This window comes from Ostrinia nubilalis, chromosome 9 (genome assembly GCF_963855985.1).
Source record: "Ostrinia nubilalis chromosome 9, ilOstNubi1.1, whole genome shotgun sequence".
NCBI lineage: Eukaryota > Metazoa > Arthropoda > Insecta > Lepidoptera > Crambidae > Ostrinia > Ostrinia nubilalis.
Genome location: NC_087096.1, coordinates 10,611,857 through 10,629,388, shown reverse-complemented (window position 1 = coordinate 10,629,388; position 17,532 = coordinate 10,611,857). Strand labels below are relative to the sequence as shown.

The window sequence follows — 17,532 nt, the reverse complement described above, 5'->3', positions numbered from 1 at the left end:
GATAGATTATATTAGATTATAATATAATCTACAATATTAAGATTTTAGAATAAATGTTAGCATTGATATCCTACAATAGATAGATGGATCAAGTTAGAAAAAAGGACTATGCTAAGTTGGCTTCACTCTAGCAAAAAACAGACACTTTGTAACAAAAAGATAGGTCATAGGTAATCGTAAATCTGTTGCATTTATGTACTTGACATGAACAAGAGTTATTATTTAATTGTAGAAGAAATAATTTAGAGTTATCTTTACGAAATGAATGGATCTTGTAAATAATAATAATTAATCCCACATTATAGCGTGGTGTTTCGATAGAACACTTATTTACAGTTTACAAGATCCTCGTGAAATGCGAACGAGAAAACGAGGTAGATTGAAACATTTGTTCTGTAGACAATAAAATGAAATAAACAAAAAATATCTCTTTTAAATAGGAATGAGACGATCTTGACCTTTTTACATAATTCATAATCATAATATGCATTACTTAATATTTATATTACAATTTGATTTTACATACTGGTATAATAAATCATCATAAAGCAAAACATTTGTATGTTTTAGCTTTAAGCAGCCTAACCTACCTACCTACTCTATACATTAATACAGGGTGGATTTTTGAGATGGGGTAATAAACACATTTACTTTTACCGTTGCAACTATAGGATTATTTTTTTTAGAAAAATCTTGGTGTACTGCAGACAGAATCTTAAGTCATTAATATTTCTTTCTTGTAGCTAGCTGCAACGGTAAAGATACTTGCCCTGTATTTCAATGAAATAAATTAATGAATTTACACAGTGTAAGAATTCTTTGCTCTCTGTAGCTCAAAAAAGCAACACTCAGGCTGGGTTGCACCATCTTACTTTGACCGTCAATAACGATAACCGCTGTATTTCGTATGGAGTTTGACAGATTTTTGACGTTTGTCAAAGTTAAAGTAAGATGGTGCAACCCAGCCTTAGTGTCAAAAAAAAGTAGAACGTGTGTAAATTTTTGCAATTCATAATAAACCGTCAATATAATTGTTGTGTAAACCATCGCTATGGATAATATATTTTACGATAAGATTACATTAAAGCTTAAGACTAACAAATTCGTGAATGATTCCACAAAAAAAGCATATTCACTAGGAGCATTCGCTTTGTAAAGTTCTGCGAATCATTTTGTTGACCAATCAGTTTAATGAATGTGAATTTAGCCACAGTTTAGATACAGTTCAGGCTAGGAAAAAGGGTGTTTAACACAATCTACACTAGATCTTTATCTATTCAGAACGCAATGTTGTATAGCAATAGAAACCATGAAGAAACTTTTACAGGGCTGAAATGAGGTAGAAGATATTGAGAAGTTGAGTGCCTTGCAATTATTGGGTTAATTGCACAATTTCTTACGTGCCTAACAAACGCTCGCACATCGAATTCTTGTAAAGGGAATGCTCCCGGTGAGTATACCCCATAAAGATACAATTTAAGATGACAGTAGACTTCTTTCGAATCTAAGCGCTAATATCACGTAGGGGACATGACTTACCACATTGAAAGTATTTATTCCTAACTAAAAGCAAACCCAAATCTGACTAATGTGATACGAACGTCAGGTTCAAAGATATTATAATATCTTTTGCAGATAACTTTCGTATGAACTAGCCTGTCCCCATAAAATCTATGAGACTTCACACTCATACTCCAGAACAGTCTTGTGGTAGAAGAGCAGGTACCTGGAAATAATTAAACAATAGATAATTACATGTAAGTATGCTAAGACGACAAAATCCTAGCTAAAGAAATCTTTTCAAGACCTTCACTCTTCAGAAAAATATATGAGGAGAACTTGTGACTGCTTTATTTGAATATTCATAAAAAGATACTATTGAACATTTTCATTGATTATGGTAAGCGAAATAACATTCAAATTAAGGTGGTCATAATGAACAAAGTCCTATAAAGAGTTAAAACGAAAATTAAGTAATAAATAAGGTATAATACCCACCCTTCGCTATCTAAAACCTCGCGCAGAGACGCGCGGGTGATCATGTGGTCGTCGCACTTGAACCAGCTGCCTTTCATCTGGCGTACATAGGCCGTGTAGTGGCCCGCGTCCAAAGAACCCAGGTGGTTGACCACCGCGAACAGCGAGTAGCGGTTGTCCTCGAATATTCCTTCAGGCGCGTTGTTGTTATCGGCCGCGCCCACATCGACCGCGCGACGGTGCGTCGACATGAACGGGGTCATATCCAACTCGGCGGGGAACGAAACGAACGCGGATATCTTCCTGTCGATCTGCGAAGAATGCTCGAAGCGTTTTAGGTGGAAACTGGCCACTATTGGCAGCGTTTCGAGCGTCAGTTGTTTCGTGGATTCGCGGTACGCGCGGCAATTGGAACACTTGATCTTAGCAGCGGAGCCAAGATGCTCGGCGCGAGTGAAACGCTCCAAGCAGGCTTGAAGGGACCCCGGGCCGGCCACGTCGAGGCTGATGTCCCAGAACGGGTCGATAGTGGTGGAGACTCCGGAGCAAGACGTGCAGACGACATCGCTCTGCAGCCCGCCCGTGAATATCTGATCGATGATGCAGTTGCAGCGCACGTTCTCACGCCGCTCGGTGTCTTCTACGCCGTTCATGCAATGCCTGGAATTAAAAGAAAAAATATGAAGATACTATAAACTTGTATTGAAATCGATTCCGTAAAATGAACGATGGAATCCGATGGAATTCAGTAAAGAAGATTAAGCGCCTTTTCCCCACTTGATAATAAATAGTTTGAACCAAAGTGACTGGCATAATCCGCGGAATCGCTAAAATCAAGTGGCAGTGGGCGGGGCACATAGCTCGTGGAGCTGATGGCCGCTGGGGCAGGAAAGTTCTTGAGTGACGATCACGACCGGAGGACGTAGCGCGGGCAGGCCTCTCACTAAGTGGACCGACGATCTGGTGAAGGTCGCGGGAGGTGCCTGTTTACGAGCGGCGTAGGGCTGGTGTTTGTGGAAATCCTTGGGGAAGGCCTTTGTCCAGCAGTGGACGTCTTTCGGCTGAAACCAACGAATAGTTTGGCAGATAAATTACTACAGGTAGAACCCTGTAAGATCAATAAAGACTGACCGGTGTAGCACGTAGCCCGTAGCCCGGCAGGTGGAGCTCATGACGTCACGCTGCCAATGGAAGCGACAGCGGCGTCTTGGCGCCAGAGTAGAACTCATGACGTCACGCTGCAAGTGGAAGCGTTGGGTACGCACCGGTGCAGCACGTCGAGCGTGGCGATAAAGAACTCGTGCGCGTCCTGCTGCTCGTAGCCCGCCACGTGGAGCTCGTGACGTCACACTGCAAGTGGATGCGTCAGCGGTGTCTTGGCACCCTAATAGAACCCATGACGTCACGCTGTCAAATGGAAGTCAATATTACTGACCGGTGCAGCACGTCGAGCGTGGCGATAAAGAACTCGTGCGCGTCCTGCTGCTCGTAGCCCGCCACGTGGAGCTCGTGACGTCACACTGCAAGTGGATGCGTCAGCGGTGTCTTGGCACCCTAATAGAACCCATGACGTCACGCTGTCAAATGGAAGTCAATATTACTGACCGGTGCAAAACGTCGAGCGTGGCGATGAAGAACTCGTGCGCGTCCTGCTGCTCGTAGCCCGCCAGGTGGCGCGCGTGCGTCCAGATCAGGTGTAGCAGCCGGTGCAGGGTCAGCGGCGTCTTGGCGCCGGAGTAGAACTCATGACGTCACGCTGCAAGTGGAAGCGTTGGGTACGCACCGGTGCAGCACGTCGAGCGTGGCGATGAAAAACTCGTGCGCGTCCTGCTGCTCGTAGCCCGCCAGGTGGCGCGCGTGCGTCCAGATCAGGTGCAGCAGCCGGTGCAACGTCAGCGGCGTCTTGGCGCCGGAGTAGAACTCCTGGGAAGAGGTCACAAGTGTTATCCATTAGGTGGGTCACGACTTGGTATACGTGATTGCTCCCATCTCACATTCCCATCACTGCAACTCCTGTTTATCCAGGAAACAGGATCTATAGATCGTTTCATCCACGAAGGCGCGCCCCACCATTCTTCCGCTAATGTTTGAGTGTTATCGGTACACGCTAAATTGTCGATTGCTCGGTCCAAATTCCCCGTACCCCGCGCATCCCTCGGCCAAAAATTGGTGGGGCGCGTCTTCGTGGATGAAACGATCTATGTATACAGCTTGACCGTCAATAAAAACAAAGTTCTGGGAGATAGTTGAACTGTCATAAATCCCGAAACAAAAAGTATTGAGTGGTTCACGAAAGGGCAGTGACAAAATTACGGGGCAATAAGAACAACGTTTGAGAAACACTGGTTTACATGCATGCAAATTGCAAACGCTTCGTAGTTTGTGGTATACACATTCCAGGAGTTCGTTGGGCTATGCTTGTGGTTATGTGTACAAGGGTCATCTGGATACAAGAGTGCTGCATAGTTCCTTTGTAATGTTATTTCATATTCTACTGACATAACTCAGCGAGACAGCGAAATACACAAAATAAAAGGCAAGGAAAAAGAGAGAGACGATAAATAGTCCTGTCATGGTTGCAACCTATAGTCTTGTAATACCAAATATTACACTATCCCTATACAAAATCATGAGAGCTCACCTGAAACAGCTTAGAGACCTCGCACACGAGGCATTTGACGCTGCTCTGCGCCTTGCACTTGTGTTTCTCGCCGAGGAAGTAGTCCCGGAGCAGTGGAGTGTGAATTAGTGTCTGCAATAAAAACGGCAATATTACATTGGTTCAGTAGGTAAGTAATTATACAACCTACAAAGTTAATAAAATAATATGCTGAGCATGAACAATGAGTCCATGGAACTAATGAGTCCATAAAAGATAGGCATTATTGAAAAATCGTACGGTATAAAATATGTACTCTCATATACAGGATTGAACCCGATCACCTTGGTGCGCTTAATGGGATAAAATCCGGAACTAGGTCATTCAGAAAAAGACCAAAGTAAATGGATATAGTTCCAACAAAAATGTAGCAAGCTTATGTGACGGTGGGCTGGCCATATTTATCGCAGAATTGGTGAAGGAGTTCTGGAATGGCGATAACGTCTCGTCAAACGTAGTGTAGGAGCCGCCCCTGCTCGATGGATCGACGACCTCAAGAAGATAGCTGAATTAAGAAAGCAGGAGATCATGATATAAAGCGCTCTTTAACTGAATGATGATGACCTAGTTCGATTTAGATCGAAAAATTAAATCTTGAGTCAGTGACTCTTTAATTTAATCAAACATAAAGATTCTGCATCTGCGAACTGCGAATGTGCAATACGATAGGTACAATAGCTGCTATAATAATAATAGTAGTTAAGTCTGGTTATACCAGTAAAGTAAGTCCTTCCCCTAAAGTTATTTATAAACGAGGTCACAAAGTAATTTCACAGAATACACGTGTAAATGTAGGTTTAAAAAATGTGGCTTATTGCTTTCCATGGGACATTAGACTGGGGTCATTGCATCTTTTTGTAGCTTATCAGCTTTATCACTGAGCAATCACGATTCACGAAAAAATCTGCGTGGATTGATATCGCAATGATTGAGCATGAGAAGTGCTGATTTTAAACCAAAAATATGGTATGGAAGCATATTTGTGCTCAACAAAGAAAGATAATACATGGGTTAAGTACCCTATATTACGAAGTCAGCCCATCGGAGCAGAATGCGTTGTCAATTTACGCATATGGCGAGCGGGGCGGAGCTGATTGAGTGCAATATGTCGCGTCCAATATGCTACGAAGCGTGAATGTAGAAGGCAGAAAGACAACTTAAATTGCATAGTAATACGTACCAGCTCGGCTATTACATCTAACAAGTCATATTGGATGGAAAATTTTAAAGGTGACTCGCGACATCAGATTTTTATTAATTCGTTCAATTTCTACGTCGCAATCAATTTGAATACTCGGTAGGTGTAATCTGGGATTTACTGCGCAAGGTTATGAAAAAAAGCGATAATTTGATACACATTCTACCTATTCCAAGGTTCAAAACTTTCCACAGACATTACACTACACATATCGCAGACAGACTATACATAATAGTACGTCGTACTCATATGTTGTGACGCGTATTATTAAATTTGAAAGCCCCTTCAAAGGACATTAGAATTAGACTAGGTGTCTGTACATTTCCACTGTAGTGATTTACTTCGCAATAGCTACAATACAATAATTTTAATTGAAATCAGTTTAAATATTAACTTCTAATAATGAAGACATCAAACAATAGATGAAACGTTTCATTGACTATCCAACTAGCTACTACTAGCTAGCTGAACATAACTGTAACGAAGCTTAGTAATTTGTCGATAGGTAATTTAAAAGCGCAATTTCTAACGAAACATAATAGAGAACCTGTAACAATCAAAACTTCAGTGGAGGAACATTTCTTTGGCTTTAGAGTAGGCGCACACCGTTGATTTTTCGTCGGCCGATAGTCGGGCAGTTGATCAGTATGGGCATGTATGGGAGTGCGCACACTACGCCGATTCGATTTGGCCGATTCTTCATACAATTTAAAATCGGGCACAACTATCGGCCAACTAAAAATCAACGGTGTGCGCCTACTCTTAATGTTGATGATTGAAAACGTGAATAATACAGTTGTTTATTACTCTGAATATTTATGTGACAGACAATAACAAGCAAAATTACCTGTTTACACCATGCTACAGGATAAAACAAAAGCTTCATATTAATTTAATTACAGAAGCTTTTCCATAAGAGGATTTACGTAACTAACAAATGCATATATGTGCATTGTGCACTATACGATTCGCAAAGCGAGGCTGAAAACATTTTGGGAGCTTAATTAATTCAATTATCGGGAACGCTACGAATGTCATGGAATACACTGTAAATACGGCGCAATATTCCGTCCGCAGTTTGTACGGACAGTGCGCCAAGTTAAACATTATGACATCTTGTATCGTTGTAATAGCGACTATATTGCACCAAACAAATAGTTTGATGTGCTGTCGACTGTGTACATGCAGGCACAACGGTCTTTGATTTCATTCGACCAGGAAAATCAATAACGGACGCTGCAAATAGATTCAAAGTTACAGGGAAAACTGAATTTACCTAGGGAGCGGGATTTAATAAATACGAAGCAGTACCACGTACATTGCGAGTGGAAAGCAAACATCCAACGTCCTTTCTGGGAAATCTAAAGCTTTGTAACATAACCTTTGGAGTCTAGATAATAAAATTTCCAGGCATTTCATTATTGCATTTCGTTGTAGAGCTGCCCATGTGGGCGTTTAATTTTACGTCGCAATAAAATTCACACAACGATGAAGCTTTAAAGCAAACAAGATAAAATTTATTGAGCTCTCAGTTTAAGCTTTCTTTTTAATAAAGATCATAAATCACATCAATCAAGCAATTAGTTTTAAAAAACGTATTTGATAAAACATAATAATTATTTGTCTTCAGTTTTATAGAAGTTCTAAATTAAGAAGTATGTATTTAAGTACAGATTCTTTAGAACTTCTATAAAACTGAAGAGAAATAATTGAGTATTAAATTTCAGTTAATTTCGGTTGGAACTACAAAAGTTGGTCCTCCTTAGTTTGTATTCGTGAAATGTTTGCTGAAATAGAAAATAAATGGAGCTTATCATTTGTTGCCCTTCAAGGCTTCAGCCCAGACATTTCAAAATCGATGATTTGTGTACCGTCAGCCATCTTTTTGAACAAAGAATAACGATAAACCTAGACTGCGCAAGTTCTATACCTGAGAACCTGCGTTGTATGATCGCTCTGACTCCTTACATTTTTAATGAGCATTATTAACTCGCTATTTTTAACTTGAAGATTGTTTGCGACCCCGTTATCGACTACAATGTGAAGTTTGACAAATGCTGCGTACTTTGTCATAACTACGGCTAGCCAAGGAAAGTTTTATTTGTTGGGTTTCTTCACGTTTCTGTGGCAAATTTAATGGAAAAGTAGGTACCGCCAACAAGCACCTACTTACCTATCTGAATAACCCAGAGAGATAACTTCATACAGATTGTGCTGCGCAGTTTGCCAGCGATGTTTTATAATTTGCTCGGTTTTATAAAATTCGAGACAGTAATTTCCATTTAGCAATCGTTGAAAGAAATAATTTAATTAAACTTTTACTTTCTACGATTTCCATGAACTCGTACAAAAAAGGCTTTACCGGGACTGAGAGGGAAGTTTTATGGGCGCTTTGGGAATTGGTTTCTATAGAATTACACGTGCCCGCATAAATATACATTTTTACAACATCATTAAATTGGAGTCGGTAACCTTTTTTTATAAGTTATCGTTTGTAATGTTGTGTCACCATCAAATCGCGAGGGCTTTGCCAACTTGATTTAATGATCTGTTAAGCAAATACTAAAAATCTTTATGATATTTACTTACTCTTTTAACTCTACAAAAATGAAAGCTTTACTTTCACAATCTCATCCCTTATAAATATATTTGAAAAATCGATAAAGATCAACTTTTAAATGGAAAGAAAGCTTCTTAAGTAGCCTGAAAACAAGCATTAAGGAGCGTGCTCGCCTTAATCCATCTAAATCTTCTCAATAAGAATATAAAAAAAGATAACCATTCTAAAGGCTAATGAGAATTAACTGTCATGGCAACCTATTTAAACCATCTTACCTTCTCAAAGAACCTTATTGCCTATAATAACCGAACGTCTTTAATAGCTCATTAAGTTCTCAAGATCAAAACTGAAAGAGTTTCAAAAGGGCGTGGGAGCTGAAAGCACAAATGAATGACGTCACTGCAATAATAATGACGTAGGTGGTCTGAAAGATAGTGTGGGCGCCCGGTGAGAGTCGCCCATACACGTGTAAGTAGCAACCTGGAGAGAGCGCAGGGGATTACATTAATTATACACATAGGTAGATTTTTCATCATGAGTGCTCATTAGTTACACTGAGACTTTATTCATTTAGGTCCCTAAGATTTTTCTAGCTCAAAGGGAAAAATGCGAGCGAAAAACCAGACCGGGAAAACTGTATTTCTCGCAAGTTTAGATTTTCGGATGGAGTTGAGTCTATATGTTTCAACTTGAAATCCGCTACCGTTGTAAAAAAGGGAAACAAACAAAATTATTACTGTCCTCATTTTATATATCAACCCGGTCAGGTATTACAAGAATAAAAACGTCATCCCTATCTCCAAGAGTTACATTCAGCGTCAAAATATCTTAAGAGTTACAATTAGATCGCCGAAGTTTTCTAGCAAGTTCTCAGGCCACAACTAAGTTGCTCAAATCATTATTCATGACCCACGTACTGCATAAAACGTGCAAAATACGTGTAGAATATGTAGCCTGCTATTTGTCCTCCAAAACGGAATCGCAAAAATCAATGTTATTCATGCAAATACACGTGTGCTTGCAGTGAACGAGACGCGAATGCCACGAGAATTGAAAACTAGCCCGGGCTCGAGGTTCGTCGCTATTTTTATTGAGCAGGCTGTTAGTTCTCTCTTTTAGTAACTTAGTGGTAGTAATAGTGCAGATGAGGAATTACGGTTCTTGAAGAAAGGAAAAAAGTAAGAGATGAGGGTGTCGTGTAATTCAGAAATAATAATACGAAAGTCACTTTTAAAAACGATATAATACCTACAATGCTACGTAGTGATTTGGTTACTGATATGACCAAGCAGATTTCTATATTGTTATGATCATTCGGGTTTAAGCGTATTATTTCTTATATCTGTTGCCCAAGAAAACATTAGGCACCTGGAATATTATTACCTCTGACATTTATATTACCTCTGAGCTGAAGGTTTTCTAATCGATAGCTAGTTGTTGCGCAACTTCTGAGAAGCCGAAGAAGATTTATTTACTTAAACGACATTGCCTCTAATTCAGAGGACATTTCGGTGTAATCCCATTAATCATTGCTGAGATTGAATACAAGAATTTATTAATTACTTGTATTAAGGTTTAGATTTGCAGAATATTCCAACAATTTCCGTTCAAAGTTTTCCAGAGAGATACAGTTTAATGGTCCGAATGGACTTTAAACACGTTTTGATTGACGCAAAGTAATTGAATTCAACGCGTAATAAAGTGAGCTCGATTGCAGAATCGATGCGGCCAGATTGAGGAATGTGGAAGCAGGAATTTAATTATTAATGCTATTGTTATCGAAACTGGAATAGATAGACGATATACCACACTATTATAACTGCGCGCACTTTGAAAGCTTACTATGATCATTAGGAAGATTATTTGTACGTAACAATGTCGTAAATTTCTCCATCTAACTGTAATAAAATAGCTTTGGATTTGGAAAATGAAATAGAGAAAGATTTCTTGCACATTGATGACTTCTATCTTTGTAGATAAGTGTGGTATGGCTAGACCCCAAGAATCAAGAGCCTCATTGGGCGATAACAGCAACAGCTCACCAAGGGTTTTAGCTATATGTCAGCAATCCTACAAATCAACTACTAGACATATTAGTGCCTACCTATCACATAAGCAAATTATAAATATCCCACTAAATTCGTATTTAACAACATAAGAGTCAGCCACGGCATTGTGGAGATCACGGAAAAGATGGCGTTGTAATCAAATTCCAATTAGGAACCGTCTTAAGTTGAAATCCCCAAGTTAGAATATTTTTTACGACGTAATGTTGAGCAGAACCCCCTGGTCTTGATATTTTAATAATCCTGAAAATAGTTAACCAAATCTAACATAGTACAGACCATGGCACATAAAGCTAAGCACTGTAGTATCTTAGGACTGGTTTCCACCAAGGCTGGTGTTATGAATAACCAATCAGATTTCATTATTACCACATCTACTCTCCACTCCGCACAGCTCTGTTCCGCGCCGCGTTGCGCCCCTTCCGCTGTCAAATTCTATAGAAAAATTCTCCGCCACGGTCCGTCTTGGTGGAAACCAGGCCTGATGCTGTTGTAATAGGTGTTATTTTGTAGTAACACAAGTTTTTCATTTGATGTGCTGTACTGTACATAAAAGAAAATTAAATCTATAAATACCTGCACAATGCAGTTCATGAAGCAGGTGGAGCCCAAGTTTTGCAGCCCTCGGAGCCCTATGGTGGTGTGCGGGCTGATGAGGCGGCGCTTCCGAAGTCGCCGCAGCGCTAGAGCCTCGCTGGTGTTGGGCAGCCAAGGCATGAATGGCACACTTATGCCCAAAGACCTAAGATAAAGTTTAGTGTTAAACTACACAATTCTATTATGAATAATATCATATTGGACTTTGCTTTATCTACTAGAAATGTTTAAATAGTAATGTGTGTGAATATTTTCATAAATTTGTCTTTTGTGCCTACATTAACATTGGTGTATCATGTAAAGAAGAAATGGCATACACTTTTTACATGGGTTTCCTTAAGATTAGCAAACACTATTTAAATACTCAGCTATACTACTCATTTGAGTTCTTAGGCACTGTCAGTACAATGTGTATGTTTTTAAGTGACTTGATACTTATCTACCCAGATTTAAAAAAAATACTGGAGTGCAAGTCATTCAGATTTAATTTAAAAAATGTAACTAAATATTCCATTTCAAAAGTACCTGGAAGCAGGCAGCACAGGACCGGTCGTTATGGAAACCCTTTGCAGAGCAGTGGACGTCATTTGGCTGAAACGAACGATTCTATTTCTGATATTTGGCCAGTAAAATACTATCCATGGTCCGTAGAAACTTAGCACACAATATATTCAATAACTATTCAGTAACTACGTCATAGAAATTAACTACATTGTAGAGTTCAAGCACCTCAATAAGATAGTAAATATGTAAAAATAAATAACAAACGTAAAAGTATACACTTACTTGGCTTCTTTAAGTCGATGATTCATCCCAATCTCAGTTAACTCCCGGTCATAGATGTAATCTTGACATTGTGTACAGAAAACATTTCCGTAGCTCAGGTCAATGTATAGAAAGTGCTTCTTGGATTTTGAATGTTCTTGAATGTGACCCGCATAGCATGCAAAGTAAATGCAGTGGAGGCACGAGTGCATCCGGGGCCCCGACTTGCCACAGGCAAAACAAAGGCATGATGTTGCCTGTGGAAAATAAAATACCATGTAACATCACATCAAGTTTGTAAATTACTTGTACAAATTTTTAAATTGTAAATAAGCTAGTGTGTGATATCTTTAATGATGTTCTAATAGGCTATATTGGTAATTGGTAAATGTATTACATGTCTGATGTGCTGTTTACTGTGCCTAACTCCAAAGAAGATTAATGGCATATAAATTGGTATTAATGGCGAACTTAATGCCTTGGCATTCTATGCTAAACTTCAGGTTAAACAAATTACATGTTTACTCTTTATAATAATTTACATCCTTTGTCATCATTGTATAAATACATACCTGACAATTAAGGATACATACTCAGTAATCTGTTTGTGTATTAATGTAATTTGTCGTTAAAATACTGGTCAATGAATCACGCAACACAACAATGCGACAAAAACGATACGATTCCACAAACAGCTGTTCCGAGGTCAAAGATCACAAAATCAGCTGATTAACCATGTTCGGCACAAATAGATGAGAAAATGTAACGCAAAAAGGCCGTAATATGTACCGCTACATAACATTATAACAATGTATTCCAATTTATCAAACTAAATACATTTTAGCGTATTGTAAAACGTCAAATAATATGACCGATGTTTAGGATTTTATACCACCCTTAATTTCTACACTTACCTTGTAACGCCTGGCTTCCAAAGACGTACAAGACACAAAAAATGCATGCACAATTTTATATGGATTTGTCCCCTTGGCAGCCTTAAAGTTATTCAAGTGTATGCATCCATTGTCATTCATTATTTCGCTTGAAATTATTACACCGGCTTGCAAACACACGATCCTCCTTTAATTAAACTATTTAAATGAAAAGCATGATACAAACAAGTGGTTTGATCACAGGGTTTTATGGAATTTTGAGAAGACCCGGTTTTATTTTGATACGAAGGACAGATGATGAATGGTGTTGGTTGAGGGGGGCGAGTTCTCTTCTCTCAAAACTCGACTCGACTCGGCCGACTCGCGATTTGGCAAAAGACAGAAAAGAAAAAATACTGGCCACTACAAAAATAAAATAGCTAAACTAAATTTGTTAATGGCAACATTAAATTTCTATTGTCAAAAGTGATGTGCCTTTAAATTGAAATTTCAATTAGGTTATCATACTGATTAAATGGGATATTGCGTATTGTCATCAGATTTAGTGAGTGTAAATACCTAGTCCTAAAAACTTGGCAACTAACGTCCAACCTAACCTAATCAATCAACGTCATCGATAGGTATAGCCTGACCAGGAACATAAAAACCCTGGCATAGTGGCGCGTCAATTGCATTTGATAGTGCAACACTGAGTACAGTCGTACCTGTGTTAAATTAATAGGCTAACTTTATGTATCAGGATTCAGGATTACGGGCTAATTTGATATTTTCATAAATTAACGAAAAAATATTATTATAGGTAACCTGGTTTAAATAAATTAAATGAAACCATCAATCGAGCTAGTAGGATTTATTTTATTATTCATCAATAATCAAATTCAGAACTTGAATATTCAACTGCAATGTCTGCTCATGAACGCTTCAAACTCGGTACTTCTTTCCCAATTCCATAAAATTCAACACTTAGAAAGTGACAAAAAACTTTAAAATAGGTAGTTGAAACAAACCACAGCTAATTTTCATAGTGGACTGTACTATACGATAAACATGTCAGTCAATTTGACAACCTTTGTTGGAAACATTATTCAATGAAAATATTGTCCGAACCCTTGGTATTTCTCTTCGACAAATACTTTAACACATTGTGAACCACTTTTCTTTCACGACTATAAAAATATTTTAGCAATTTCATTCACAAAATCAATTGCGCACATTTAAAATAAAGTTTGTTTACACTTTGACAGCAATAGACTGACATGCAAGGTGACATGTCAATGAAGTTTTCAGTTACTGTTGCCATTAAAAGAAATTAGTACCATTAGTTTTCCGCAACATGGCGAGGGTTTTTATGTTCCTGGTCAGGCTATAACAAAATAATTATGTGTATTATTATAAAATTATTATAAAAATGAATAAATAACAATAATTATGTTTGATATCGATGTATATTATTATTATACCGATGCCGCGATATAAAAAAAAAACGTTAAGTTAACGAAAGACTGATTTAAAAGTTGTTAAGTATAGCCTGACCAGGAACATAAAAACCCTGGCATAGAGGCGCGTCAATTGCATTTGATAGTGCAACACTGAGTACAGTCGTACCTGTGTTAAATTAATAGGCTAACTTTATGTATCAGGATTCAGGATTACGGGCTAATTTGATATTTTCACAAATTAACGAAAAAATATTATTATAGGTAACCTGGTTTAAATAAATTAAATGAAACCATCAATCGAGTTAGTAGGATTTATTTTATTATTCATCAATAATCAAATTCAGAACTTGAATATTCAACTGCAATGTCTGCTCATGAACGCTTCAAACTCGGTACTTCTTTCCCAATTCCATAAAATTCAACACTTAGAAAGTGACAAAAACTTTAAAATAGGTATTTGAAACAAACCACAGCTAATTTTCATAGTGGACTGTACTATACGATAAACATGTCAGTCAATTTGACAACCTTTGTCGGAAACATTATTCAATGAAAATATTGTCCGAACCCTTAGTATTTCTCTTCGACAAATATTTTAACACATTGTGAACCACTTTTCTTTCAAGACTATAAAAAGATTTTAGCAATTTAATTCACAAAATCAATTGCGCACATTTAAAATAAAGTTTGTTTACACTTTGACAGCAATAGACTGACATGCAAGGTGACATGTCAATGAAGTTTTCAGTTACTGTTGCCATTAAAAGAAATTAGTACCATTAGTTTTCCGCAACATGGCGAGGGTTTTTATGTTCCTGGTCAGGCTATAGATCATTAAAGGACAGTGCCAATCCATGTATGAAAGTTCGACCAAGTGCTGCCCAGAATGAAACCATAGAGCATTTTGTTCCTCAGGCCAATACTAATTTGTAAAGCGAAGCGCACTGAATTCTATCCCTGGAGTTAAGAGAAAAAAAGAGTTTTGTTTTGAATTATTTACATACAAAATATCATCGATGTATACGTACTACGCATAAGATTTCGCGATTGTGGCATTAAATAACACTCGCTATTTTGAACTTAACCATACTGCACCTGTACAAGTGTACACCTTACTTTAGTACGACTTCGACATTCTTTATAAGCGATCAAGCGCTGTTGCAGTAGTTTGGTTACTTGACAAAAAAATAATTATTTCCAAAATGGAGCAAGAAGTTTTAGCTTACAATAACTTCAATAATCGATTGTAATGTAATACACCAATAAATTGATTTTTTGCAAGTATAGAAAACTAAAACTTCTTGCTTCATTTTGGAAATAAATAATTTCTTTCAACTTACCAAACAATTAAAACAGCGCTAGATCGTTTATAAAGAATGTCTAAATCGCACTAAAGTACGTGTACGGATGCATTATGGTTAAGTTCAACATAGCAAGTGTTATTTAATACCACAGTCGCGAAATCTTATGCGTAGTACCTACGTATACATCGATGATATTTTGTATGTAAATAATTCAAAACAAAACTCTTTTTTTCTCTTAACTCCAGCGATAGATTTCAGTGCGCTTCGGTTTACACATTAGTATAGGCCTGAGGAAGAAAATTCACTATGGTTTGATTCTGGGCAACACTTGGTCCAGACCCTGGCACTATCCTTTTAACTTAATTTTAATCACCTACCTACTTAACAACTAAACACGTATAAATCAACCTTGTTCCTCAGCCCCCTAGACATAAGTGGCAAAACGAGACAGTTTTAATGTCGAAAGATGGTCGAAAGGCCTTTTTTTGTAAGGAGCCGAACGGATTCAATTTTTGATTCGATCACAAAGTGCCACTTTTATAAAGTTATAATATTGTTGAGTAATGTTGAGTATTCAATTTTCCCCATTTGTGTTTCAAATAATAATACGTCACATCACTATTAAAAATGTCGCCAGCTTGAAATTATATTTACCCTAAAGTGGGGTCTCCAGTGCGTGTTTGCCCTACAGCGTAGGGCCTACACAACAAAAACAACTTATAGTAATTATTATGTTGAACGTTGAGATGTTTTTGTTCAGTGTTTTTTTACCCCCAAATAAAAATAAGAATAGGCCGACCCGCTCCCCCCCCCCCCCCTTTTTTATATTTATTACGTAAAGTGGCCCCGAGACGATAAATCGCGATTGTCAATTCTACGTTGTTGTCAATTATTATTGACATTGATCGTTTACAAAAGGCATTGAAGCGATTGTCAATTGAATTTACGTGATTGAAGCAAATTGATGATAATTTTAATTGAAGCCATTGAAGCTAATATTGATCGTTTCGCTGAGCAATTGACAATCGTTTCCGTCAATGAGGGCTATCGTTTTTATACTTAACAGTTGGCACCCCTGGCGATTGACAGGACCTTACTCTACAGTGGCGTTAACTGGTGAGCGCTAAAACGATAGCCCTCATTGATCGTCTCGGGGCTGCTTTATTAAATCCATAGTACAAGCTTTGCTTAGTTTGGGACTAGAAGCGCAAGCGTAGTGTAAAATGTCCAAGGATATTTATTTACATAAAGGAAAAAGTAACACGTTTGACGACTAGTACACAAGCGGGGAATTCCCGGGAAGCTCAGTGCTGGTGGAGCGGGAGAAATGGAAATTGTTTTCCTATCCGTCGGGAGCGAAACTTGCCACTGGCGTGGCGTGGTTGCCTGCGTTTTTTTCAAAGTATGATTTTAACTTTGTGCATTTTTGTGATCTTGCTTCAAGAGCAAGACTCCCTCCCAACTCCTTGTAAGAAAAAATAAGACAAGGGTGACCGCCCTCCTTCCTAAAATCGTCTTACGTAAATAAATGAATGGCCCCTCACGATAGTAGGTACTACCTACTAGGTAGTAGAACCTACAATCCCTGGGCTGAGCAGCAGGCCTTAAGGAAGGTACATACATTAAAAAAATGCTAAGTGCTCTCGAAACGTTACAATGGCCTCATACTAAGCCTCTGCTCAGTAACCATTGTAAAATTGGCCTTTGTACAACAATTCTTTATGTCGATTTGTATTGTTTTATTTTTGGTATCAAATAAATATTTTTTCTTTCTTTCAAATGATGAAAATAATTTCCCTAAAATAAAGGAAAGCGTTTAATGTTGGCAGGCCAATTGACAAACTGACAACTCTTTTACTAATGTTGCCATATTAAAAAAATCCGTATAAATCATTATTTTTCGAAGATGAAGTGGTTTCACTTATTTTATTTCCAGTTAAATAAAGCGCAACATTTTAATAATGTTCACTGCACCGAATAACCCAACAATCAACAGAAAAGTGAATGATTGATAAAATTATAAAGTCTTTGGTTTCTTCAATCAGTCAGTCAGTCAGTCAAATTCAGTCAATTT

General features: G+C 38.0%; 1 protein-coding gene across 2 annotated transcripts; it reads right to left on the bottom strand.

Annotated features, from left to right (window-relative positions):
• Positions 1 to 1,277: 1,277 nt before the first annotated feature.
• Positions 1,278 to 13,096, bottom strand: LOC135074618 (ubiquitin carboxyl-terminal hydrolase nonstop). Of its 2 annotated transcripts, XM_063968976.1 has the most exons (8): positions 12,737 to 13,096; positions 11,844 to 12,079; positions 11,583 to 11,648; positions 11,037 to 11,202; positions 4,619 to 4,729; positions 3,761 to 3,900; positions 1,999 to 2,637; positions 1,278 to 1,726 (listed from the first exon to the last, which is right to left on the bottom strand). In XM_063968976.1, the coding sequence occupies exons 1-8, from the start codon at positions 12,854 to 12,856 to the stop codon at positions 1,672 to 1,674; spliced, it is 1,533 nt and encodes a 510-aa protein (XP_063825046.1). In that variant the 5' UTR covers positions 12,857 to 13,096; the 3' UTR covers positions 1,278 to 1,671. The 2 variants fall into 2 exon arrangements, with proteins under 2 accessions (XP_063825046.1, XP_063825048.1); XM_063968978.1 differs by lacking the exon at positions 11,583 to 11,648.
• Positions 13,097 to 17,532: the final 4,436 nt, after the last annotated feature.